The 26,922-nt window shown below is 37.8% G+C and overlaps 1 protein-coding gene across 3 annotated transcripts in view; it reads right to left on the bottom strand.

The window, feature by feature from the left end:
• The window catches only part of stpg2 (sperm-tail PG-rich repeat containing 2), a 47,881-nt gene that overhangs the window by 14,351 nt on the left and 6,608 nt on the right, over positions 1-26,922 (bottom strand). For all 3 annotated transcript variants that reach the window (XM_026320887.1, XM_026320885.1, XM_026320886.2), the window contains exons 5-10: positions 25,471-25,586; positions 24,256-24,367; positions 20,260-20,367; positions 15,739-15,898; positions 14,664-14,824; positions 14,375-14,467 (exon numbers count right to left, since the gene is read on the bottom strand). In XM_026320887.1, coding sequence (XP_026176672.1) covers positions 14,375-14,467; positions 14,664-14,824; positions 15,739-15,898; positions 20,260-20,367; positions 24,256-24,367; positions 25,471-25,586 — 750 coding nt within the window. The remainder of the gene's footprint in view (positions 1-14,374; positions 14,468-14,663; positions 14,825-15,738; positions 15,899-20,259; positions 20,368-24,255; positions 24,368-25,470; positions 25,587-26,922) is intronic.

Raw genomic sequence — 26,922 nt, 5'->3', positions numbered from 1 at the left:
AGAAGCAAATTGATAAATCAAGCCTGATCACATCTCTCTTCCTCTAATACAGTATGTTTAATGTAAGTAGAAAATAAGTTTTTAATTGATTTAAATACTAATCTCTATTCTGGGCAGTGTCACAGGTCCACGGGTATATGCTGATAATTCCATTATTCTCAGATAAATAAATAAACAGAATCCAATATCTCACATACTACTGAGGACTTTCAAAAGCTGTTCAATGAAAATTGAATTTGACAGACTATACACGTGCCTGACTCTAGACAGAAAAAAGGTGAATTTGAAAAGCTTCATTTATTGTAATGATGTTATTTTAGTAAATAACATTTTCATCCACACTGTATTTCTTAAATTGAGTATGTTGTATTCTGTTTCCATGAAGCTGCTTCCAGATTTAATACAGACAGGCAGAAACGCAGACAACACATGAAAGGAGACAGCAACTCCTGTGTGTATGTGCCAGCTTTTTTCAAATAAGACTTAACAAATCGTTTCCTCTTACAAGCATGATCTTTCCTTTATCTTAATTTAGTAGCTATTCCAATCATAAACATAACTATTATCTAGTCTTATTCAACTATTTTATTTCCTAAACTTAAAAGGTGCTATGTCAGGTTTCCTCTTAAACAAGTAAAGGTCACGTTCGTTGTCTCTGACCAAATGTACTTGGGGTTTCCTTGGGCTCTAACAATTCTGTTGTGTAGTTTTCCTTCCTCAAACATTTACAAAGCCACTACTTGAAATTTTTGGATCTTGCATTGCATACATCCATGTTTGTATTATTTCTCTGTACTTCTGCTGTCACAGTGCTACATTAACTGCAACCAATAGCTGATCAGTAATACGAAAAACAAAAGGACAGGAACCTATAATGTGTCTCTTTGCGCTTGTACAAAGAAAATGAGGAACCCTCTTAAAACACTGCTCTGTAACTTAATTAAACTTTAACTTTAACTTAATTAAAAACTTTTAATCAAAACTGAGGACAAGAGTGGTAGATTAGAAAATTCCTATATGAATAGTTTTTGTAACATTCATATTGGTCATTTTGGTTCTGACCTCCTGAAGTAGAATTTCTGCAAAGCTTCTCTTAGTAAAATTTTGGTTTGTTGGTCACTGCTGCTGCAGCACAGCTCTGGCAGGTAGACTGCTACGATAGCAGCAGTGAACAGCATCGGTGAACTTCATGGGGCAGGATGGATGGCACTTCACGATTTTATGTAGCTATGTATTCAATGAACAACCGGGTAGTCACACACACTCTGCCAATCTCCAGAAGATTCTGGCAGAACTAGCTGAGTTCTGCTGCCTAAAATGTGCTACTTTTTACAGTTGAAGAAATGTAAAACAAAAGCACTGAATATTTGTTAGCAAGAGGCTGCTGCATTTAAGTGAAAGTGACTTATATGGCCAAGTATAGTGACCCATACTTAGAATTTGTGCTCCGCATTTAACTCACCCAAGTGCACACACACACACACCCTGAGCAGTGGGCAGCCAATGCTGCAGCACCCGGGGAGCAGTTGGGGGTCCGGTGCCTTGCTCAAGGGTCTCACCACAGTCGTGGTGGACAGGGCACTGGCTTTTGGTTGTTCATAATGTATGATCTCTTTCCTCCTGTTGCACTTTACTTTCAATACAATAAGTATTTCAATCACAAAGCTTCGATTCTAGATTAAGTTAACACAAAAATGGACCCTGGCTTCCACTGTGTATGCATGATAGGTGTTTGATGGGTGATTTCTAAACATCAACACTGCATACATCATACACTAAGGAAACAGACTGTAAATGCTTATGCTACGATAGCATGCTTTAGAGTTGTGAGAGCGTGCAAGAAATCATGTAGTGTTTATCCACCTCCTCTTGTAAAATGTCTTTTGAGTCACAGGCTGTTTTTGAGGAAAGGCTGTTTTTCAGTTCACTTCTTTTATAACAGCGAGTCAGCGGGGAAGTAACAATAACCAGGACTTCACAGCAAGAGAGGAAGAGAGGGAAAGAGAGAAAAAGAATTTCACCGAGCGTATGTGATCTTCTCCTCCAAGCCATAACTTAGAGAGCATCCACACATCATAAAATCTGAAAGTGCTACACAGTCAAGTTCTCCATCTGTGCCCTATCACACATTTTAAGACTCAGTTGTTCTATTTTCTTTTTTCTCCATCTCTTCTTCTGTTACTCATGCATGTATCCTCATTTTGACACTTTGCTTTAACCGTCTACATTGTCTCTTTCTCTTAGCTGCTACTTTAACACCCTCTTTATATCCCCAAGTTGTCTTTGTAAATCAAAACAGATTGAATCAATGTGCCACTTCTAATAAAAGATGTCAATTATACAATATATTTGTTTTTTAATGAGATATGGATCACTTAATATCTATCTAGCCCACTCAGAAGAGGAAATTAAGCTTACCACAACTTAATTAAAGGGCAGGTGATATCAGAAATGAACATCAGTCCATTTAGCAATGACAAATTACAAATGTTGTAAAGTATTAATACTCAAACCATATGTTATCTGACACTCTGGTCTCTTTTTACCTATACTAACATTGTCCATGGTTTCAAAAACCTTTTTAAATTACGGCTGGGAAAAAAAACAGTTTATGGTATAAGAATAGCAGGGTTTGAGCTATATCATCAAAAATGTCTTGGCCTAACAAGAAGGCATGGTTTGATTTAAAAACACTAGTTTGTTAGGTCTTGGGACCATTCACCATTATGATTACAGTAATAACCTCTTTTTTAAAGCTAGGGAACAATTATGGTAATGGTTAGAAATTAGACTGTTGATAGGGAGCAGAAAACAATCAGTGGTATCCTGTGTTAAAGTCAGTCAAAGTTTAATTTCATGCTCCCAGAATGATTATCATCTTTGATTTTAATGACCTCAGTGTCCCTCATTCAGCTTAACCCTCAAAACGTAGATAAGATGAAAAAAAATGATCTGCATTATTTTATATTTTTATTAATAACCATAGAATTGGAGCTAACTATTGAGTGCAACTCTTTAATATTGTGGGGGCACATAAACAATGCAATCTCAAGAAATCTCCAGCAGAACTCAAGGGGCTTGGATTCTCAGTCTTGTAACTCTCCTTATCATCTGCCATGGTGCATTTTCTTTGTATCTGCTAGCTGATCAGGCCATTATATGATGTGAGCATCCAACTCGACTTAGATCCAGCAAACTGTTTGAATTAGCTTTTTATTTTACCTGTGGGGACTGAGTGTCTAAGAGAGAAACACAATGACCTAAATAGTCTATCAATAATATTTCTGCAAATAGTGATGCAGTAAATCAGGCTAAAGCATTGGACTCTATTGGCTCTTATTTACTGTATAAAGTAAATTCATTCTAAGGCACCAATTGAACACATAGGGTAGTATGGAGAAACTGTAGTGCTGTTATTTCAGAAGGTATTTTGGGTAGGGCATGCCATTTTTCAACACCTTGTTACAAGGCTCTACCAATCTCTGTTTTTATCCAGTTAACTTTTCTGACTTTTATCAGGTCAACATCAGTGAAAAACCCGGGCTGGGAGAGATTAATATGCAGAGGTGTTACTAAGACCTGCCACGAGGCAGCAGGCACTTGTTGGCTTAAGTATTTAACATTAAGAGCATTTCTGTTTGATTGTCTGCACCCACTTCTTTATGAGGTCATTTGTGGACAGGCCAGGGAATGAACTTACTGGGTTGTAGGTTTTGTCCTATAAGCCATTCTCTTTCTATTCCCTTATTGTGCGTGTTTTTGAAAAGCAAATTTTGGAAGTGACACAATTGCATACAAAGACAAAGAAAAAACATGACGAGACACACAAAAGAGAGAGTGAGAGAAAGAGACCACTGTGCAGTGTTGTGGCTTCCAATAAGCTTTCAGAATCACATGGTTCATTACATAATCTACATTGTGTCACTGGTCTTGATAACATCACACCCACACCAAAAGAGTCTCTTCTGTTTTTTTTTTTTGTTTTGTTTAACTGTCTGAAAACCTGGTTAGTGGTTAAGTAGCTGAACTAAACAATGAAAGTATTTTAATGTGATTTTAGAAATAGAAAGCAGGTGAATGCAGAGGCAGATAGGTAGTGAAGACAGATGGATGGGTAATGCACAGATGCACAGTCACAGCTTCACTTTAAGTAACTGATGAGCACAAAATCAGTATCACTGCATGTCATTTCCTTTTTTATTGTGTTTATAGCTGAAAGCAAATTAAAGAGATTAGGCAAGGTGAAGGAGAAAAACTGAGACAGCAAAAGGCAGTAAGAAGCTCTTGTCAGAAAGACCAGTCAATACAATTTGACAGCAGCACTACGCTGCCCGCCCCCCTCCCTTTTTTCTATCACATTTATGAATTGTTCAACTGAGTATTGAGCAAAGCATGATGGGAGTGTTACTGTCTGAAGCCTCAGGGTGGAAGTGTCACCATGCACTTCTTTTCATTCAGTTACTTAATCATGTATGTGTGTGTCTTCTGTGTATATGTATGCATTCACTCCAGTCTATGTCAATGCAGTTTGTACTGTATATTCTTGGTATTATTGCATAAATATATGATTTGATAAATATATGGATTTTTTTGTTTATGAACACAGTTTCTGAGTGAATCACGTTCCCTGTGTGCACACACGTGTGTGTGTGTGTGTGTGTGTGTGTAGTCATGCTTGAATTCTCATAAGGACTCACATTATCATTGCTACCTTGACAGCTGACAGTAAAATCTATATCAAATCTCTAACTCCATTTTCCTGTTTTTGTTCCTTTCTTTCATCATCTGACTCCCTTGTCTCCGATAAATAGAGGGTGCACCATGACATGCCATTAGCTGCCCATGGATATATCATAAAAATGCAATGAAACAGAGACAAAAAGTCAATAAGTGACAAACTCAGGGCCTCTGCATATTTTCCTATTCCACATATTTCACAGATATCTTGCCCATGTCATTACCTTCCATGCAACTGTCACACTCTTCGTCTGACTCACAGTGCATTTATTTATTTATCATCATACTATCTCTAGCACCAGCAATGTCTTACTTCTTCTCATCACTTCTGTCTTTCCATCTTTGTTTCTTTTTCTGCATTATTTGTTGTCACTCTCTCCATGTCATACCTTCTGTCTGTCAATCTTATGCACCTTTATTCTCAGTACAGTTTCACCTCCTGAATTTTTGTCTTTCAGTTCATTCTGCATGGAGGGGTTGATGCTGTCCTTCAGTTTGATAAATGTATGTTTAGCAAACACTAATTATCTCAACCGGAGCTAATAGGATAGATAATTACACATTATACACAGAGGCTGTCTCTCTCATTGTTTTTGTCTTTCCTTCATTCCCTCCCACTGCTTCTTCCATTCAGTTTCTTCTCTCATGCTCTGTCTCTCAGTGTGTGTGGTATCTTTTTAGAAAGCAACACAGTGCTTTTTCACTTGTCATTGACATTAATAAGGTCTTCTTTGTCTTGTGGCTGATGTCTGTTTGTATGGCTGGACCAGAAACACAATAAGCAGTAATTGACAATGATTTTAAGCAATGTTAATGTTAATGTAGGTGACTAGGGACAGGTAGGACGGAAACCACAGCAGTCTCCACATAGCCAATAGAGCACCTACTGAAGTTACATTTTTAAGGAGGTGCACATTACAAATGAGTGGACTCTCTACAAAACTATGGAAGTACAGTACCTTACATACTATACACCTGAAAGATACATAATTCAGCCTTTACACTTAGCTATTTTTCTCACTAATTTACTGTAATCCCAGTACATGTATCTTACCACATGTCAAACCTGGTAGCAATTGTCCAAAATTACAAAAATAAGTGTACAAATCTGAAAATCATATCTACCTGATGGCATGGCATTGAAAGTCAGTATGTTGCCTTCACCAGCAATGCCAAGGGCTCTTCAGTGAAGAATGGAAATATCTCCAGTAAAGTCTTTCCTTTTTATATTTGTTTTCATTATTATTTTCTGCTGGGGCATTATGAATGCTGCTTCTAATCAGTGTCAGTGGTACATGTAATAAAAGCCATGTTTTAATATTGTCTGTCTGATTCCATCAAGCCAGTTACGCTGAAGGAGAATTATGAAGTGTTGCTTATTGTCGGCATAACAGATATTAGTTCAGATAAAGTGAAACTTGTTTGACTGGCAGAGACATTATTGCTTGGTTTCAAATGACTTGCATGAAGTCAACAAACCTCCTTGAACAAGAAATTTATATCGTCAAATATTTGGCCGTTGTATCAGAATAAAACTGAAAATGGCTTTTTACTTGCCAATATTATAAAGGGCCATAGAGATAAGCATTACTTCAATCAAAGCATCATAATTACAATCAGAACATGTAATAAACATGTAACTCTCACATTATTTTATAATGTGATATAGTGTTGTTTTGGTGCACCCAGTTTATCTCGTGATGCACTATAACACTTATGTGTTTTTGAATGCCCATTCATAACATGTAAGCAAAGGCCATATTATAACTAGCTGGCAAACAGACACGACTGGTTACCTCAGTGTCTACCAACTGTTGATGTTTCTGCTCTTTATTTAATTTGGGCAACAACAGGGCACAAGTAGGCCACCACTGGGACTGGCTACATTTAATCCTGCATTAATAACGTAAATGCAGCAGGTTGTTGCTATCCAGGATGCTAATCTCATCACAGCCAAACAGGGCTTGTTGTAGCTTAGAAGCGAACAAATAGTTAGAAATACAGACAGAAAGCACAGATAGACAGCTCATATATATATATTGCATGCAGCTACCTCCTTTCTCTGTGTAAAGGAACTGCATCATGTATAGAGGCTACGCTACTACAGGAGAAACAAAGAGGTTTAGATTATGATTAGCTTTAGTTTAGTTGATACTGATGCATCAAAATATGAGACATTTCTAGCACTTACAAGTGAAAGTGCATCTCTTATTAAAGCTAATGATAACACCTCAATATTGAAGTGTAAAAATAACCATCCATCATGGCCCTCTGTTAAGTTCAACATCCCTGCAGCAGCAGAGAATCAACACAAATGACAAAGGCAGAAACATATTAGTAAAAACTGGCAGAAAAAACAAAATGGCCAGTCAAACCATCTGTGTGTCGCTTCAAGGTACAAACTAGTATTTCACTGATCTATAGAAGAGAGAAGAATTCCAATGCTGCAGGATAAAACATAGGTCCAAATTAAATTCCACACCTATTCCCTCAGAGCAATGCCTGTGGGTATTCCACGACCTCTATGACAGAGGTCATTATCAGGAAGGGTTGTCCAGGAGGAAGGAGGAGAGGGCAGAAAATGGAGAGGAGGGAATGTGAAAAAATGTTTAAGAGGTGAAGGGGGGAAGAAAAGAAAAAAGGGAGAGAAAAGGTTGAGGAAGGAGGGAACAGAATAGAAAGAAGGATGGAGATCAAGAGAAATACCATTGGAAAAAGGCAACGGATTATAGGTAAGAGAAAAGCAAACTGTCATTTAAGCTTTACTCTATTCATAATAATCTCTCATTTCAGATCTGTCATTTCTCAACAACTTGTCTGATTCTTTCGTCTCCACAGACAGGTAATCAACTCTTATCAGATCCAGACCTCTAGCTGAAGTATAGATCTGACATTGCCTCAAATATTTGAACTAGTTGAGTTGCATTTGATTTAGACTGTCAGAAAATTTAGCATCTTTTAAATGAGGCACACCACAAGATAAGAAAATCAACCTAAATAAATCATTCTGTGCCTGTTATTCAATATGTATTTAACCAGTGTTTGGCAATCTAATTCTTATAAAGTGGATTTGGGAACAGACTGATTTGAAATTCATAGTGTAAACAGAATGAATGATAAACTGCAACTTAATAAATTGGACTTTCCCTAACAACAAACACTGAGAATGGAAAAAAGCAGAACAGCTAATAGCAGGGAGAGAGGAAACAATGTAATAAATATCTTCTGGAAGTCAGATAACAGGTTTCTGCGTTGTGTTTAATGTACCCCACAAGACAGCTTCTATCATTCAGCCAACATCGCACGTCTTTTATATTCCTGATCTCAAGAGCCATGCAGTGTGAATAATTTCTCCAACAATACTGTCGACCTCTACTGCCAGATGAAACTTTTATATTAAAAGTATAGACTTCCCAACATTAAACAAATAATTAAGATGTACTTTCTGCCTTTATTCTTTTTTTTCCCATTCTTTCTTGTTCTTACTGCCTTTTCATAATCATGATTGTTTCCTGATTAGACTCTTTTAATATCCGTACCAGTGGGGGGCTGTTGCCAGGGATACAGTTGAGGCTGAAGCATGGCATGTGGCAAACTGCTATAGCTATGACGTCCCCGGGTGATTTTTCATTAACTGGTCACAAAGGACGCTCTGTGTGCAGCCATTACAAGTGGCCTCAGATCTTCCCCACAGAGCACTCAGGAGTACTACTCAGAACGAAAAAAAAAAAAAAAAGAGTGAGCAAGACAAGGATGGAAATATGAAGTTATTAATGTTAATATTAATATTAAAGTGCAGTCAAATTACCAGCTGTGTTCTTTTTGTGTTTATTCTGCGCATGGCAGTCTTTGTCACTGCCGGGGGCAGTCGTGGCCTAATGGATAGGTATTCAGACTTGTAACCTGAAAATTGCAGGTCCGGAGTGAATAGCCAGCGCCTTGTCCACCTTCAATATATGACTGAGGTGAGACCCTTGAGCAAGCCACCGGGCGCCACAGCACTGCCCGCTGCTCCGGGTGTGTTCCGGGTGTGTGTGTGTGTTCACTGCTGTGTGTGCACTTGGGTGGGTTAAATGCAGAGCACAAATTCTGAGTATGGGTCACCATACTTGGCCATATAAGTCTCTTTCACTCTGCTAACCCTGCTGTGTGCAAGAGTCTGGCTATGGACAGGCATGTGCTACCTAATGCGCGGTGCTGTAACTTCTGTTCACCTGAACCTCATTTGCAAATACAGCCAATTATGTTTGTGGGAACACACAACCAAGCTAGTGTGACTGGGATATGAACCTAGTTTAAGCAAATTGTTAAATATTATATCACCCTGTGTGTCAGGCACATAATGAGAGTATACCAATGATTATTTGAACTTGCAGATCTTGATGCAGGATGCTGTAAAAACACAGATATTATGTGGACTGTGTAGTATGGCAGTCAGGTTTTCTACTGTCAGCATTAGGACACCAAGGATTCTGAGTGAGCCAGATCATGTCAGCACAATATAGTGCAGCCTGACAGGAAACTACACAGAACCATTGTCATGAAAAATGGCAAATAGTGCAGGCAGCTATATGAGGTTAAGACAATTATCATACAGAAGCAATCAGCAACAGAATTCTTAATGGACCATTCCAAGTTTTTTTTTTTTTTTTTTTTAAACTTGGTTAAATTCATCTGTGATGTGCAATAAAATGTGACTGATTCACACTATCTGAAAATATGAACCATGTAACAATACTAATAATGTAAATATATATAAATACTGTATATATACACAAATTGATTATGATGTTAATTAAGTATTCATTACGATCCAGATAATGTTATCATGTTATTTTTATATTGTGCTGGGGACAGGAGGGTGGAAGTGAGAATAAAGTGACTGTCCTTTGTCCATATAAAGCTGACCCTGATCTCACTACATAAGAAAGCAAATTCCCAATGGGGATTGATAAGGGGTAACATTGTTATGCTTATTATTCATGCAAGTATATTTGATAATATACCGATATGTACATTTACCAGGTTCCATTCTTCATAGGCTGCAGTGTCCTGCCCCCTAATCCTGCCCCGCTCTACCCATAATCCTGCTGGTTTTATGTTCTGTCAGTTAGTCAACTGCATTCTCTTGGTTTCTGAGGTGTAAATCACTTCCTGATTAGATAACAGGAATGCAAAAACCAGCAGGGATCTTTGTGCCAACACTGAGGACTAAACAACACTGGGCCTGGGTGAGACAGTGCTGTTTTCTATCTTGTAAAAAAAAAGTGTGCTTCATTATTGGCAAGGAAAAAAAATGGAAGGGCATTAAAAACTGGATCACAAACAACAGAAAACTCCTGCTCAATTAGTCTCTTCTTTGAATGTTGCATAAGTTAGAAACTGGTTTGATATCATCTCAGTAGGGGATTAAAGAAACCTGATTTCCCCAGTTATATTTCTCCTATAGAAAGTCAACTTCTTATCTATGCGTAATCAGCTTTTACATGTACAAACGTACAGGACAAAAGCTGTGACAGCAGAACAAAATAATGAAAGGAGAATTAATTACATGTTGAGATGCTTCATCATTTCAAAAGGTTTGATCCAAAGTCTGACTAGAACTGAAACACAAAGTAACCTCTACAACTCCCGCAGTGAGGAAAAGCTGTGTTCTCTGTCAGTGTGTCTGTCCTCTCACTACCCCGCCTGTTCGCTCTGTCACACACACACAAAAACACACAAACAGACTTGTTTTTGTACCAAGTTACTACAAATGTGCAGAACAAAAAAGCACACACACATACATAAATACAGACCTGTTTTTGTTCCAGGTTACAACAGTGAATGTGAACACTTTTGCCAGTTATGTCCCCCACTGCCTAGATTTTTGATTGTATGTAAAAGTACTGTAGAGCTGAGTTTGACCTGCTCTCACATTACACTGATTTGACTATGACTGAAACATACATTAACATGACAAGGGTAGGAAACTTGAAACAAGTTGTGAGAAAGTCACTTTCACAGTGTATAACTGAGTGAGAGATGAAAACTGATAAAACCCAGTCATGTGGCAAATCACACCTACAATTTCTAGCCCTGTGTGCAAATTACCCTTTAGACAATGCCACCACTGGGGGGCACAATCCAGTGTCTTCATGTGCCGGTCCCAAGTCTGGGTAAATGCAGAGGGTTGTGTCAGGAAGGACATCCGACGTAAAATTTAAGCCAAATTAAACATGCGAATCATAAATATGACTTCCATACCAGATCGGTCGCGGCCCGGGTTAACAATGACCGCTACTGGTGCTGTTGACTTACAGGGTGCCAGTGGAAATTGGACTACTGTTTGTCGAAGAAGGAGAGGAGGAAGGCGTGTTCGTAGGCAAAGAGAGAAGAGGAAGGGCAGGAGTGTAGGACTTAGAGTAGGGACTTTGAATGTAGGGACTTTGTCAGGGTAAACTAGACAGTTGGCTGATATGATGGAGAGAAGAAAGGTGGATATCTTGTGTGTTCAGGAGACCAGGTGGAAAGGTAGCAAGGCCTATAGATTAGGAGCAGGGTTCAAGCTGTTTTATCATGGTGTGGATGGAAAGAGGAATGGAGTAGGAGTTATCCTGAAGGAGGATTTTGCTAGGAATGTTCTGGAGGTGAAGAGAGTGTCAGATAGGGTGATGAGTCTGAAGCTGGAAGTTGAAGGTGTGATGTTGAATGTTGTCAGTGGTTATGACCCACAGGTAGGATGAGAGTTAGAAGAGAAGGAGAAATTCTGGAGGGAGATGGATGAGGTGATTCAGGGTATCCCTAGTGGTGAGAGAGTGGTGACTGGGGCAGACTTCAACGGACATGTTGGTGAGGGAAACAGAGGTGATGAGGAAGTGATGGGTAGGTTTGGGATGCAGGACAGGAATGCAGAAGGACAGATGGTGGTAGACTTTGCAAAAAGGATGGAAATGGCTGTAGTGAGCACATTTTTCCAGAAAAGGGAGGAGCATAGGGCGACATATAAGAGTGGAGGCAGGAGCACACAAGTTGATTACATCTTGTGCAGACGTTACAACCTGAAAGAGATCAGTGACTGCAAAGTAGTGGCTGGGGAGAGTGTAGCCAGACAGCATAGGATGGTGGTGTGTAGGATGACTCTGGTGGTGAGGAAGATGAAGAGGACAAGGGAAGAGATGGAAAGATGGAAGGAATACTCTGAAGAGTTGATGAATGAGGAAAATGTTAGAGAGCACAGTGTAGAAGAGGTGACTGTTGTGGAGCAGGAAGTAGCAAAGATCAATAAGGATGAAGTGAGGAAGGCGTTGAAGAGGATGAAGAGTGGAAAGGCAATTGGTCCTGGAGGCAGAGCTGGAGGTAGCAGAGCTGAAGATGTTGAGGTTCTCTCTGGGAGTGACGAAGATGGATAGGATCTGGAATGAGTACATCAGAGGGACAGCTCATGTTAGATGTTTTGGAGAAAAAGCCAGGGAAGCCAGATTGAGATGGTTTGGACATGTTCAGAGGAGGGACAGTGAATACATTGGTAAAAGGATGCTGAGGTTAGAGCTGCCAGGAAGGAGGCCTAGAGGAAGACCAAAGAGGAGGTTCTTGGATGTAGTGAAGGAGGACATGAGGATAGTTGGTGTGGGTGTGGAGGATACAGCGGATAGGGTTAAAAGTAGGCAGATGATTCGCTGTGGCGACCCCTGAAGGGAGCAGCCGAAAGGAAAAGAAGAAGTGCAAATTACCCTTTAGACGCTTTCTAGAGAGTAAGATAGTTTGTAGTGTTGCGATCAATTCTGGAGACCTTTGCCTCAAGATTTAGATAACCTTTGGAATTAATCAGAGTAAACAGCAGCTGGTACCCAGAAGGGTACTTGAAAATACAAATTGTGTATTTTGAATATTAAAATGGTGTGGCCTACACTTTAGCTAAAAATTTACATAATTTTCTCATAAAACATTTTTTTAGTACTGGAGTCAGTAAGATCCAACAGCAAATTCTCATATTCAGCTGCTTCTCTGTATTTCATCATTAGCACATTATTTATATGCAAGCAAAAATCCTGTGTCATACATTGTCAAACTTTTTCAAGTGTGGAATCACTGTTTTTGCTTTTTTTAATTTTTTGCTGACATAAACTTCAAGTCCAGTATACACATTGCTATAGAGAAGAGACAGGGTTTCGCAATATTTTCATTCAATTTAGTGTAGAAAGTAATGAAACCATAAAACACAGAAGCCTTGAAATAATGCCATTTGTTGAATTTACAGTGTTCTCAATGTTCACTTTGACTGTGTTGTTCAAAATTCATAGCAAACAGTAAGGTGCACCCAATCATTACTGAGGCATGGAATACTGAACTAATCAAATATAACTTCAAATGATCTTAGCAGAAAATCTACAATTAAATCATCACACAAAAGGCCTCTATTGATTACATCATCTGCCACTTTGTGTTTTATCATTTGTGCTGTCCTTTACTCTCACTTTTTGTGTTTATCCTTCCAGATTTTGGATTTATGCTGCTGTATACTTTTGGTTTCAACTGTTTTATCATCCCTCATATAAGAGGTTTTTGTTTGATATGGAGAGTTTTCATTTATTTTACTCATTCACATTTAAATTTTAAAAATCTTTTCCATTTTTTCTTACTTCTACAAATGTTGGATCAGTAGACCTTTAAATACCACACCTCAGAGAAGCCTGTTCACATTTAAAGTTGTCTTTTGAGTTGACTCTTTGAGATACTCTTATGTTTCTTTACCTTAAGATTAATAACCATTGTCTGTAGGAATATTTTGTTCAGATTTTTACTTAAATAAATAAATATTTTTAATAAAATAAATATCCATCCATCATCTACTGTTCATTCCTACTGTTCAGGGTTGTGGGGGTGCTGGAGCCAATGCCAGTTTACACCTTGGACAGACCTATTACATGGCTGACACACAGAGACAAAAACTCACATTCACACCTACGGATAATTTAGAGTCACCAGTAAACCTACCCCCAACCTGCATGTCTTTGGACTGTGGGAGGAAGCCAGAGTAGTCAAAGAAAACCCACGCAGACACCAGGAGAACATGAAAACTCCACAGATCTCAAGGTCGAGTGCAATTCAAACACAGAACCTTCATGCTGTGAGGCAATAGTGCCAACCACCTCTCCAGCATGCCCACCTAAAAGAATATCCTAATTGAATATTTCTTCATAAAATGGCAAATTCTCTAAAGAACACCAACATTTTTATTACTAAATCATAAAATAAAGTAAGTGTCTCTTGTGTCAGTGTCTTTTGGTTTTAGTTTTAGGTCATATTCCTAAAGGTTTGATTATAACAGGAAACTATTATAATTATCATGAATTGTGGACTCTTTTTTTTCTTTTTCAGCAAAAAAGAGCATTACAAGGAAGAGGAAAAGAAGAAGTGCTGCTGGAAAGCAAGACCCTTGGCATAGTGGGTCAGACACTACTGCTGAGATGGCCCATTTATGAAAGTAAAAACTTGGCATGTACAGTTGCTTTACTTCATCTTAGACCCCTATGTTAAGTAGGTTTGAGCAGCTTTAAAACAGAAACTTGGTGTGTGAGTAGCAGAGTGAGACAAAGACAGCTATGGTGAAAACTGGGTGAAAAACAGACAAGCAGAGTAGAGAGAGGAGACTTACTTTAGCCTGCAGTGATAATGCCAGGCGTTCTGTGGCAGATTTGAAAACTGCTGTGTGCTGCTTTTTGTAATGCTCCTCTGTCTTCCTTTCTGTCTGATTACAAACACACAACATTGGCACATATACACAACCTTAAGTATGTAGAAAAAAATATAAGATTTTAAACCTTTGCTCAGCATTTAAGTAATAGATCTTTATATCAGCATGCATAACTCTTCAAGTTGAGTAAGTCAAAAGAAAGAATGAAGGGGTAAATAAATGACAACAGTATATTGATGGATTTTCCTACCTCATACTGCCCTGGACCTGGGGCCTTGATCGAGTCCTTGTTGAAGAAATAATTGCGTTGAGCAGTGGAGCCAAAGCCTCCCTTTTTGGTTCTCTCTAAAAATGCCTTTTTAAAACTCTCTTGGGCTAAACCATGTTCAAACACATTATAAGACCCTGGACCTGGAAGGAGTACAGACAAGGGGTATTACTGTGAAGTAAAATATATTTTACATGCACAAAACAGGACATGAATTTACACTGAAGACACAGATATTAGACACATGTATCGTAGGTGTAAATTTGGCTTACTGTTTAGTTTTGGCAGTGTAGTATTTATGTAGTACTGACTTGGACTGAAAATGATGCCTGGACTACATTACATTTCATATGGAAACAGTCATCTATTTTAATATCTGTCTCCTCAGCAGTACAGTGTCATGTCTGCAGGTGTTCACACCTCCTTTACTAACAGCTTGAGAAGAAAATGCTCAAAATACAGAATAATGATTTTCCATTATAATAGAATATATAATACCATGGCCTAAAATGCCCTGCACAGTGCAGCTTAAGAAACCTCTCACTACCAATTTAGAAACTAAAGTCACTGAATAAATAACTTTTCATTAGTGTGTTCTGTTTATTTCAAAATGTTAATACCAGCAGCAATGTAGTGCTTATTATCATAATTGTTAGTTGTGTGGATGAATATAATGGTCATGTCATGTTAAAATCCAAGGTTTTACAGGACATGGCTTGTTTGAATTGAAAGAGAACAAGTTTCAGACTTTTAAACAGCAAATTACATGCTAATAAATACTAAGTAAATCCTCAGACATTATAAGGCCACATCAAGTACGACTGACTCAGGGTATGGATAGTATAGACACATGCCTCTGTACTACATTTTAAGAAGCACAAACATTATATTTAGAAACAAAACGTTTTTTAATATTTTGCACCAGTAAGTGAATGGATTGTATTTGTAAAAATATCTACGTATATGAAAAATTAAGCACTTTGTACAGTGTCCAAACTAAACACAGCATAGATTGGTTAACACACACATACACTCACATAAGTGCTTCCATACTGACCTGGTGTGGAACCATATCTGGGATTAGGAGTGAAACGCACTGAAGTGACACCAAATGGGCTTTTCTTCACTCCTGCGTTCTTCTTCAGGAGCTCCAGGGCACAGCGAGGGTCGTTATATATACCAACAGGGGGCGACACGTCTTTCAAAGAGCTAAACCTCTAATGGAGGGAAATGAAAGCGATTAAAATGGTCAAAAGTTACAATGACAGATGAAATAGAAAAGCAGAGAAAACTGAAAATACCCAGTGCCCATCTGGAACACAAAAAAACAAAAACAGCTGTGAATATCTGCTTTATCTACAAGAATAGAAATGGTTGGATGGGTGAAACATGGAGTCACACTTTGAGGAAAGGCATGTTTTTACCTAAATTAAATTAATAAAATGTGTTTATTGTAATGGCCATTTTTAAGCCACATCAGGTTCAGCTCAACATTGTCAGCCTTAGCTTAATTTTGATCAGTCGCAGCTTAATTCCTCAAGCCTCAGTTGTACTTCTGCTCCATATGCTACACCTGGCTGCTAGTCTGCCACTGTGTCTAACTTCTCTTTTACTCCTTTTCATAAGTCAGTTGCAAAATAGAGTAAAAAAATCACAAGAAAAATCAAGAAATATAAGACAGCAAAGTGCATACAGACAGGACAAAGTGGTGAGATGAGGAAGAAAAAAATGAGAATCAGTATATTCAACTCAAAAATAATGATGCACACAATCAGGTATGTAATGTTCTTTGTCTGTTTTGCTGATATCAGAGCTGATTCAGTGCTCTAACTGTTTGGCAGATTCACTTCCTGGGTATAAATGTGTTTATCTGATAGCCTATTATAACAACACAGGCAATCAAGGGACCAAAGCAGATAAGTTGCCTTTTCTGTCAAAATTACTGAAGGTGAACTGTGATTTGGTGTAACTGTAAAATTCCTCCTCAATCTCTTACAAGTGAACTATTCAGCTGGTTGTTATCAAATGCAACACTGGAATAAAACAACTTGATTGCTTTAGATACCAGCATGGTCACAGTAACAATTCTGGGCCCAGACACACACACATATATACACAATGAGTCAGTTCCTCAGATGATGTTCAAACTATAAGAATGATCTTAAACATAACCCATTAGTTGGAAACACTCCAATCATTGATTTGTATTTTCCATTTAAACAAGATGCAGTCTTAGGAAAATTAGTTGTAGGGTAATGAAAATCATGTTAGTAATGCACAGTTGAATAATTGAGCTTTTAGGCAAAAAGAAGAAGTGAGAGCAAAAGAAGAATGAATAAAGACGAGTAACTTGAGGAGGAAGCGGAGAGTAGAGGAAAATGAATTTAGAGGGGAAATGTTTGGATTAGAAATTGCCTGAGTACTGGAGTGAGAAGAAATGAGAGGAGTGGGAACTATAAGACATGCTGTTTCAAGGCCAAAACAAACTGTATTTATTCAAAGTTGGTTTAAAATAAGGTTTGTGGCCATCTGTGAAGCCAAATCTGCCCTACTGGCTTTGATATAGTCTTATTCATACAGTAGGTGTGTTTTTTTCTCCCTCTCTTTTAGATTTACTGATGTAGATTTGTTTGCACTTCACATGGACACTGAATTTGTTTTGAAGGGGCATTTCTGGGTTCCTGTTGTTACACTTCTAAACATAAATTATAATCGTCGCTTAAGGAATACTTCTGACAATCATGGTCCGAGCCAAAACAGTCTCGATGTGAGGTGCCTCTGTGGGATCCGCAGTGACAGAACGTCTTAGCATCTGTTAATGTGGATTAATGAGGCCACAGAGTGATGGAACAGTAGACGTAGTGTAAGTGCCCTCATGCTCTTCTGGCACCAAACAAATCTCCCACCCCACTCACTGTTAAGATGGGCTCAAAGCAAAACAAATTTCAGAGAGGACACTTGTACATTGCTTTTGGAGCACTGTGGGGAAGCAAACATACTGTACAATCCTCCATCAGTCTGACAATCAAATTCAATGTGAACATTTTGTTTGTGTTCAGTCTGAAAAAAGGGTTTGGGTCTATAGGTTCCCCTTACATTTAAAACAAATAGCCCTTATGTGACTTGCATCCATTTGGCAAAATCAAATATTTAACAGAATATACTGTTCAATAAGCGTGTTCGTCTCACATTGCCCTAACAGCACCAGTTTAATGTTTTTGCCACCACTGATATGTGTATAAGAGCTGAGGGTTTCAATTGTTAGAATTAGCTGTGAACAGTTTTGTCTTATGGTTAACAGACTGATAAATAGTCATGTTGCACTGACTATTGCAATACTTAATCACAAAAAGTTCATTTGCCGAATACTGTCAGACAACATTGTCTCATTTTACATTATAGTCTACACAAACCCAAACAAACTCCACAAATGGCTCACTGCTAAGTGGGGCTTAAATACCAGAAATACCACAGAAACAGCCTGTAACTTAATTACTATCAACTTTAAAATGTATATATATTATTTTGCACTCTCAGAAGAGTAGACAATAAGTAGGATTTAATATCTTTGAAGATAGAATAGAGAAGAGAAAACCATAACTGAGGAGTAAAAGGAAAGTAGAGAAAGTAGAGAAAAGGAATGGTAAATGGGTGACATAGAAGAGGTTTCACAAATATCAGAAAGCTAAAATGTTAAAAACAGGAGGTAATGAAGAAATGGAAGCAAGGGAACAAATAGGAAAATAGGGAATGAGTGGGTCAGCAAAAGCAAGGGGATTCAAGCAAAAGGCATGTTTTACAAAGTGTCAGACTGATGCTTTGATATTGGAAAATTGGGAAGTCAAAGGGAGGAGTAGAGGTGAAAACTGGAAGACTCCAGCTGTTCCTCTTATCCTCCCCTCCCTCCTTCTTTCACTACCTGCTTCCCCTCATTTCCTTTCCAACCCTCCGCAGGGTAACAGTGTCAGATGGAACTGGACTCACAGGGAGATGAAGATCTAAGAAAACTGTCGCTCTTAGTTCTGCGTTGGAGATGACTTGTGACATGTGCACATACACACATATACACACACTCACAGACGTTCCTCAGTGGGTGTCAGTGACGGCATCACAGGGTCGACGCACTAACACAGCATGTGGCCAGGGAAATTAGGTCAGAGCACACACAAACACACTCACGCACACACAAAACATAGTCTACAATCTTGCATCAGTTGTTGTCACCAGGAAACTACCAAAATCTTTCATGTTTCAGACATTATTTCAAATTAATTTCAGTGAACCTGTGTGTTTGTGCACATGGTATTACTCCTGTTTATAGGACCTATTTACACACTCACACACTGAACTTTAGGGCAACAACTTAGTTTAAGGTTTGGCTGAGGTTGAGGTTAGAGTTAATTTAAAGGTTTGGGTTAGACAAGTGATGGTTATCATTAAAGTGAGGCTACATCTCCAGAAAATTAATCTAAAGAAAACATATATGTATGTGTGTGTTTATTTGTGTGTCAGAGAGACATGCAAAAATGCAGGTGTATTAATTTGCATGCATATCAGCAACACTTGAGGACCTGTCTGTACTTATCTGCAGACGAACTTTGTATGTCGGCATTTTCAGTGTGTGTACGTGCGTTCATGTGTGTGTTTGTGAGAGCATACACCACTGTGTCTGTGTCAGAGTGATAATTAAAACATCAGTCAGATAGTTTTACAGGAGTGAATCTGTGGGGCAGTGTCACAGAGGAGTTGAGTTATTCCTGAGACACACATTTTCACATGCTTCAGCTTCTCTACTCTGAGCATTTTAATAAACTCCTCTAAACCTCCTGAAAAAGACCTCCACTCCCAGCACGTCAATTAAACAAGCAAAGCCCAGCTCAGTGTTTTTGGATCTGTAACTTAATCTTAAATATTCCATAATAAAATCCAGCCTCCTTTGAGAAATTGTGAATGTAATATATTTCTCTCCTTTTGATTATATCTGGAAATTGTTTTCAATATGTAGATCTATCTCTAAAAGATAACATAGAGCCATCTATAAGATAAAGATGCTAAGCTACTTTTATACTGATTGCTACAGTCAGCTGACCAGGAGCTTTGAGGCCTGCACAGGAGTGTTTGATTAGGGAGGAGAAGTGTTTTGATCTATAGCTCCACTCCTACTTCACATACAGTATATGATGAGTCACCAATAGGTACAGATACTAACACTGTAACCAGTGACATTTTTGTCTGGGGATTACATGAAAAAAGCTCTGTCTTAAAAACAGTGTTATCATATTAACTAGACAGTAGCTGAAGTTGCTAATTGAAAGTTAATTGCTGCTGCTTTCTACAGTACATCTTGTTGCCTCGCCCCCAAGCACCTAAAAAGCACATTTAAACAAAGAGCTAAACTGCATTAACTATTTGGGGTTCACTTTTCAATCAGTAATGAGATCCAAATAACTAAAGAAACAAAAAAAAAACTCCAGTCTTTAATAAATTCCAATATTTTCACAAGATTATATCAAATATTTTCACAGAGAAGCGAATGTGTTTTCTGTGAACTTAATGCTTAATGCTGCTTGCACTGTACCTCAGACTGAGTAAGAAAGGCGCAAGCGAATTTCGGAAAGTTGCCACTGGTCTTCACAGGCCTCTCAAACTGACTTCTGATGTGGTACTGGCCTGGACCAGGAATGCCCTGATTGGAATCAAAGAGAGAGAAATGTACAGTAAATCAAGTGTAATAGTTGTATTGGGATCTGCTTTGATAATATCGCTTTTAGTGGTGTCAATTAGAAAAAAAGTGAAAGAGTGACTGAGAAGAAAGGAGAAAATGACATATTTTCCTTCTAATTTTGAGATAAATAAGGGTCACCAAAAATGAATGAAAGAGAAAAAAATAAGCATTACAAGAGGAGTGAGCAATATGTGACAATGCATAAAAAGTAGAGAAAGCAATAATTAATGTAACTAGCAAACCAGCTAACAAAGCTAGCCCTCTGTTAAGGAAACACAAAATTTCACACATATATTTCCATAGTCCCTAGTGCAGAGCCAGGACATTTTTGTATTTGTGGTAAACCCACAACCTTTCTTTGCCAGAGGTGGTTTAAACAGGTCTGCAGTAAAACAGCATGGATTTCTGGGGAGATTGTTAGCAGTTCCACCAGAACCTTGAGGGGGGGAACATTGGTGAATTTGAGCACAATATGTTTTTCACCTGCTGACATTACATTCATACTGTATATACAGTATGCTGCTGTAGACAAAACATGCCACTGAACATGCTTTTATTATGATAGCATATGTAGTTCTCTAGAAGGAAAACACTTCACACAAAGAACAAGACCACTTGTCTTAATCTCTTTTAGCTCTGTACTAGAATTACTTGGAGTTGCAGATATTAATTTAGTTTGTTTTCCACATCCACTGAAACATTAGGAAAACCTGTGCATCGTTTCTCTTCTATCCAGAAAATCAGATACTACTGTCACACTGTGTTGTCCTTGACAGATAAGCAAAATTTTTCACACTTTCTGTGCTGCAAGAAATTCCTGAATACGTTCACTATTTTCTTTATTATTACTTTTCATCAACCATGAGGCTTGGTTAATTTTACTCTTACATGCAAGGTGCAATTTTCAGTAGTTTTGAAATTTAACTGAACATATTTTATATCCACTATGTCTCAGTTGCTTGTACAGTTTTATGGCAAACTCTAGATCCTATTTTATTCTTTTTTCCCCATGGGAATAGTGCTTCTTCCCCATTTCTAAAAATAGCAAGTGCTGCAAACATAAACATAACATATGATAATAGGAACATAGAATTCATAACATTGTATAGATGAACCGACAGTGAAAGGAAATATCATTCCCTTGGTACAGCTCTAACTAAAGTGGTCTGCTAGGCTGTTGCCCTTGCCATGTTAGAATGGCTATTTAATGGAAAAATTCAAGACACAGACTCTTAAACTCTATGGGACACTAGCATCCCTAAGCCATTAGAGGCAGACAATCTGCTGATCTCTTGGAAGTAAAGGTGTTTGTCCTGAGTGTCCCCACTGTGGTTAATGACCCATCTGGTCAATGTATGTGTGTGTGTGTGTGTGTGTGTGTGAGTACATGTGAGCTGAGGTATCAGGTACTAATGATGATGGATGGAGGTGCAGCCATCATGGTTGGGGGTCCAAGTGCACATATACAAACAAACACTGAAGTTTTTGATTAAAGTCAATAATTAATTATAGCAAATATATATGTGTATATATATATATATGAATATATATACTCACAATTAGAACTATATTTTTGTCATTTTAGAAGTCACACAGTCTATGAGTAAACAACAAAACAGATACAATAACATGTCATGTATGACAGATCTAAAATAAAGACAGCAGAATGTTCAAAGAAGGAAAGTACGAGAAAAGCAAAAGGCATAAGTCCAAGTCCCTGACAGCAGGCATTCACATTCACCTCTCTCTTCACAAATCCAGTCCCACATTTTTTAGATTCAGCCTCACCCACGCTACCCCACCGACCAGAGAAATAAGGCATCACAAAGCATTACTCTGCCAGCACACTGAAGTTCATATGCAGGTGAGTAACTCCCCTCCACTCAACCAGCTCCAATGCATCAGTGTGTGTGTGATTGTGTGTGTGTGTTTGCACAGCTTATGTTCTACTGCCCTCTATGGGTAAACAGATAAACTGTTGAACCATAGGCATCAAAGGAAGGGGGTTGGATCATTTCATCTTTAATCAACTGTACTTGAATAAATCCAAAGATAATCCACAGCACTTACCTTGACTCTGCTCTAACTGTAAATCACAGTGCTCTGTTATGACTCAATCTCAGTCTGCAGTTTTTAAATCCTATTGTATTAAGAATCAATCTGAATGTGCAATGAAGAATGGGGACATGCTGCTTAACTGCCTAAGAAATATAGTTGGTCCTATAGCTTAAACATACTACTGAAATATGTCAAGGTGTCAAAATTGAAATATAAGCATAATTACAATACTTTTCAATATGTTAAAACCAGGTTTGTTAAACCTGAAAGTTGAAGGTTTTAGTATTTGTGGGTGCATTAATCTATCTATACATCAACTATAAACTAACAAAGTTTCCTGCCTCTCTCAACAGCCGCTTTTCCACAGCTTTTTAATTCAAAAACTCAGTGGATAAAATAGTAGGTGAAATCCGTAGGACAATTATGTGAAATTATTTTTAGGTTGACTGCTCTAATAAATCATGTAATGCATAATGATACTGACGGATGTTATGTTTAGTGACATGTATTAAAGGAAAACATTTTGACGTTTATAAGTTAGCATAATTAACAACATACTGTAGTCTTACAGCAGAAAACCCTGTGATGTTACCAAAGTTAAGCTATGTTTTACTGTAGGAAAACTATAATGGGTATGGATAGGACACAATTACTGAGTCAGTTTGCCAAGTTGATTCTTCTGTATAGTTCTACTGTTATACTAAGTTTCAGTATTTACCTGTTATAAATTTTATATTAACAATGGATCTAATTACTTTATGTGTTGTAAACATGTGCATAGTGGCACAATCACAAAGAATTATTGCTAATTTTGCAATTGCCCTCAGTTCTGCAGAATATTTTAGTGGCTTTCAGTTCATAGTCTGCAACTTTACAGTTTTGATTTACTCTCACTGCTCTACCCAATTTCATTTCCAGCAGAATCAGGAAGCTGTTTTTAGCAAAAATGCTCTCATAAACCAACTGTACATTACCTGCCCACCAAACATCAAAAGACAGCAACTAACTAACTAAATATAGCAGATACAAAGCCAATGAAACAAGGGCTTTTTTCCTATGTGGTTATCACTATTGTAAACGTGATTTTATTTTGCTACTATATTTGTAAGTCTGGAATATGAGTGTAAGCCTGGCTGAACTATTACAGTTGTTTTGACACGTTTATATACCTTGGGAAAGAAATATTCCCAAAGTATATAAACAGAAATTTTACAATTCTGAAAGCAGCAGCTATAAACTTAGTATAATTGCCATGTCAAAGCAAATACCTATAGGAAGATACTTAAATAAACTGCAATTGTAGAAGAAAAATCTGGCAAGTTTACATATTTGATTTCTTTGTTTTTTGGTTGGTTGGGTTTCTTAATTAGCACTGTACATCCTACCTGTCATTTTCTTACTCTGAGGACTTATCTCTATCATGCCTGCCAAGAACATTGAGCAACTTAAGAGAAAGATATTTTCCTCAAGAGTTACTAAACCATACCAAAAACAGAGCTAAAAGAAGACTAACATTAATCAGACAAAAACATGACATGTTTTCCATATCAACCTTATAAGTTGATAATGTGTCAGTTTTGTGTTTATAGCAAGTTATCCCCAAACTTAATTAATGTATCATTGCCAGTGGCCACAGAGGACGCTGCTGAGCAAGTTACATGTGCTCACTTTAAAGAACTATGTCTCCTACAGGGCCAAAATTTGACATTGTGTGTAAAGCTTTTAGTTATGAGTTTTAATTTATCCAAAATTAACATTCATTGCACCACATGGACACAAACACATACTCACTTTTTTCTCCTCTATCCTGGGCACCAGTTCGTGGTAGCGGGGGATGATAAGCTTAGCCTTCTCTTTCTGTTCCTTTTGAAGGTTCACATTCTCATAGTGTGTTTCTGGGACTCTGTGACATAAAGAGACAAATGTGATGAGAATAAAACACATAGACAAACAAACAGAAGAGATGCAAAATAAAAAAAAGAACAAAAGTAGTGCTAGACAAAACAGAAAAGATGGGAGATCAAAGAAATACAATATAATGAATAAGAAGAAAATAGATGTGTAATGAAAGAGCGAATTGGAAAAGAAAAATGAAAGAGTTGGAAGTAAATGAGAAGAAAAAGAATGAACATTAGAAGGGAGAGTGAAGGGAAAAAGACTGAAAGAGCAGTTTTCTCTGCAGCTGTTAGGGTAGTAAAGACATTTTCTGACATAAAGGCACTTCAGTGATTGTAAAATGATTTTAATAACCACAGTTGCACTACAGATATGTCTATGTGGGCATGTAAATGTTGCCTTCACCTACATATGTGTATGCACTTCAATTGCTGTACATGTGCACCTCTGCTATTCCTTTATGAATAGTTGAGCTGAGTATAGTATATGTGCCCTATCCTGAGTGGTCATGAAGAGACATGCAATGTGAGAAATGTCAAACATAATGACCTGGCAAGAGGATCAAAGCAATATTTCACTTTGGTGGAACAGTATCTCTGTTCAGCACACATCTGCTCAGAACAGTGAACATCCCGGATAAGATTAGATGATCTGGAGCTTGTAATCTAACCAAGCAAAACCTCTGGCTTTTTATTTGATTCTTCAAAAGCATTTTATTTTAAACACATGTACTGATGGTTATCCATCAAATTGAATTATATTGAAATATCTCAAAATCATAGACTGGAAACAACAAGCTTTGCTTTGTATAAAAGTAGTCATTGCACCCAGCAAGTTAGCTAGGCTAGCTGTTTTTCCTCTCGTTATGCTTCTTCCATCTAAGTTTAGCTAACTGACTAATGTTGTTACCTTGATATTTACTCTACGAAAATGAAAGGGGATCTAACTGTCAGAAAACACCAAATTAAATTTTTCTTAATAAATTCATTTTGAAATTATTTCACTAAATGTCATGTCATGACATAACAAGCAACAACAATCAATAGCATGTTGCTCATGTGCTACTGTTACTAAAACTCTTTAAACTCTGACATGTGGCGTGATACTTACACCTCAGGATAATATTGTCCTGGACCTGGTCCCATTTCCACAGTCACCTCACCTCTCCTCCCTGTCATATTGCCAAAGTGGATCCCTTTATATTTCTGCGCAGAACTCATCTCAGACTGGAGAAGGAGAAAGAGGAGGAGAGAGAATATGACAACAACAAAAGAGAGGAGGGGAGAAGTGGATGAAAAAAAAAAAAGCAAGAAAGTCAGAGACAAAACAAAAATGAGTGGAGAAGGGAGACAATGGAATAACATTTATCTGGTTTCTCTTGCAATCAGAGCTCATGAAGTCTGGGCTGAAAGAAATGCAAAGTTCAGCCAAATGCCAACATATGTCAGAGATGTAGAGGGGACCGTCTGTCTATTCTTAGCTCCCTCAGTTTTACAGCATGAACTATCTGCCTCCAGTCATGAACTAAAAACTGAAAAATGTTGGGGAACGAAATATGAATATGTTAACCAAAACCTAATAATTTCTGGAAAGGATCACTAAACTTGTTAGAAGTAATTCTCTGGGGATCATGGATTCTTTGCCAAATTTCATAGCAAAGCTTCTAATAGTTGTTGAGGAAAAGTAAGGGAATCAATACTGTCTTTTGGCTGAGCCACACTGCTACTGTGGCTAAAAACAAAAAGGACAGACAAATAATCTCTCAACTTCAACAGTGACTGGAGGACAATATCTGAGGTCTTCTCCCGTTATCGTCCAATCCAGTTTTGAGAAAGGACGACAGGAAACAAAGATGTTCAGATGATTAAAGTTAAAAAGACATAACAGTTCCACAGTGCACAGACACATTCAAGTAACATGATGGTATCATAGCTGGCCTTGAGTTCTGAGGCACAGATTTTCTATTAGAGCTTTTAAAAGCAAAACAAAAACACAGCCAGTGGGTGTAAGCATATCTATTCTGCGTTGATAAAATAGAAAGGCAAGTTATTTATTATTTAAAAGACCAGAAAAATGTTGACCAGAAAAAAGTTTTTATCAGTGGGGTCGTGTGTGAGCAGGGTTCAGCAGGCAGAAACTGCTTGCCGCAAACACATACAGTGCACATCACAGCATGGGTCTGAATTAGCTTCAGGTTGTAACTAAATCTAAGTACAGATTATGTGAAATGTGACACTTCTAAAGCTAGTATACCAGGTTATTTTACAGCTAAACAATGAATTTATTACTAAAGTACAGTAGACTCAGGAAAAAGACTATTGTGCACTGTTTGGCCAGTAACTGAAAAACTGTAAACTGTAAAAAAAACAGTAAACTCAAAGACTATGACTACAGTCTGAGTTTCTCAGCTTATCAACTGTTACAGGTCTTCTGTCTCTTCCGTACTAATACAGTGTCTGTTCAACATTACAATCTGGCCAGCTGTGTTATGACAATCTGCCAAATTGAATGTTACACACTCTGAGCAAACAAAATCTCTTGTGGTGACACTGTTAGCCCAAG

Source organism: Mastacembelus armatus, chromosome 9 (genome assembly GCF_900324485.2).
Source record: "Mastacembelus armatus chromosome 9, fMasArm1.2, whole genome shotgun sequence".
Lineage (NCBI taxonomy): Eukaryota > Metazoa > Chordata > Actinopteri > Synbranchiformes > Mastacembelidae > Mastacembelus > Mastacembelus armatus.
This window is presented reverse-complemented; position numbering and strand designations above follow the sequence as displayed.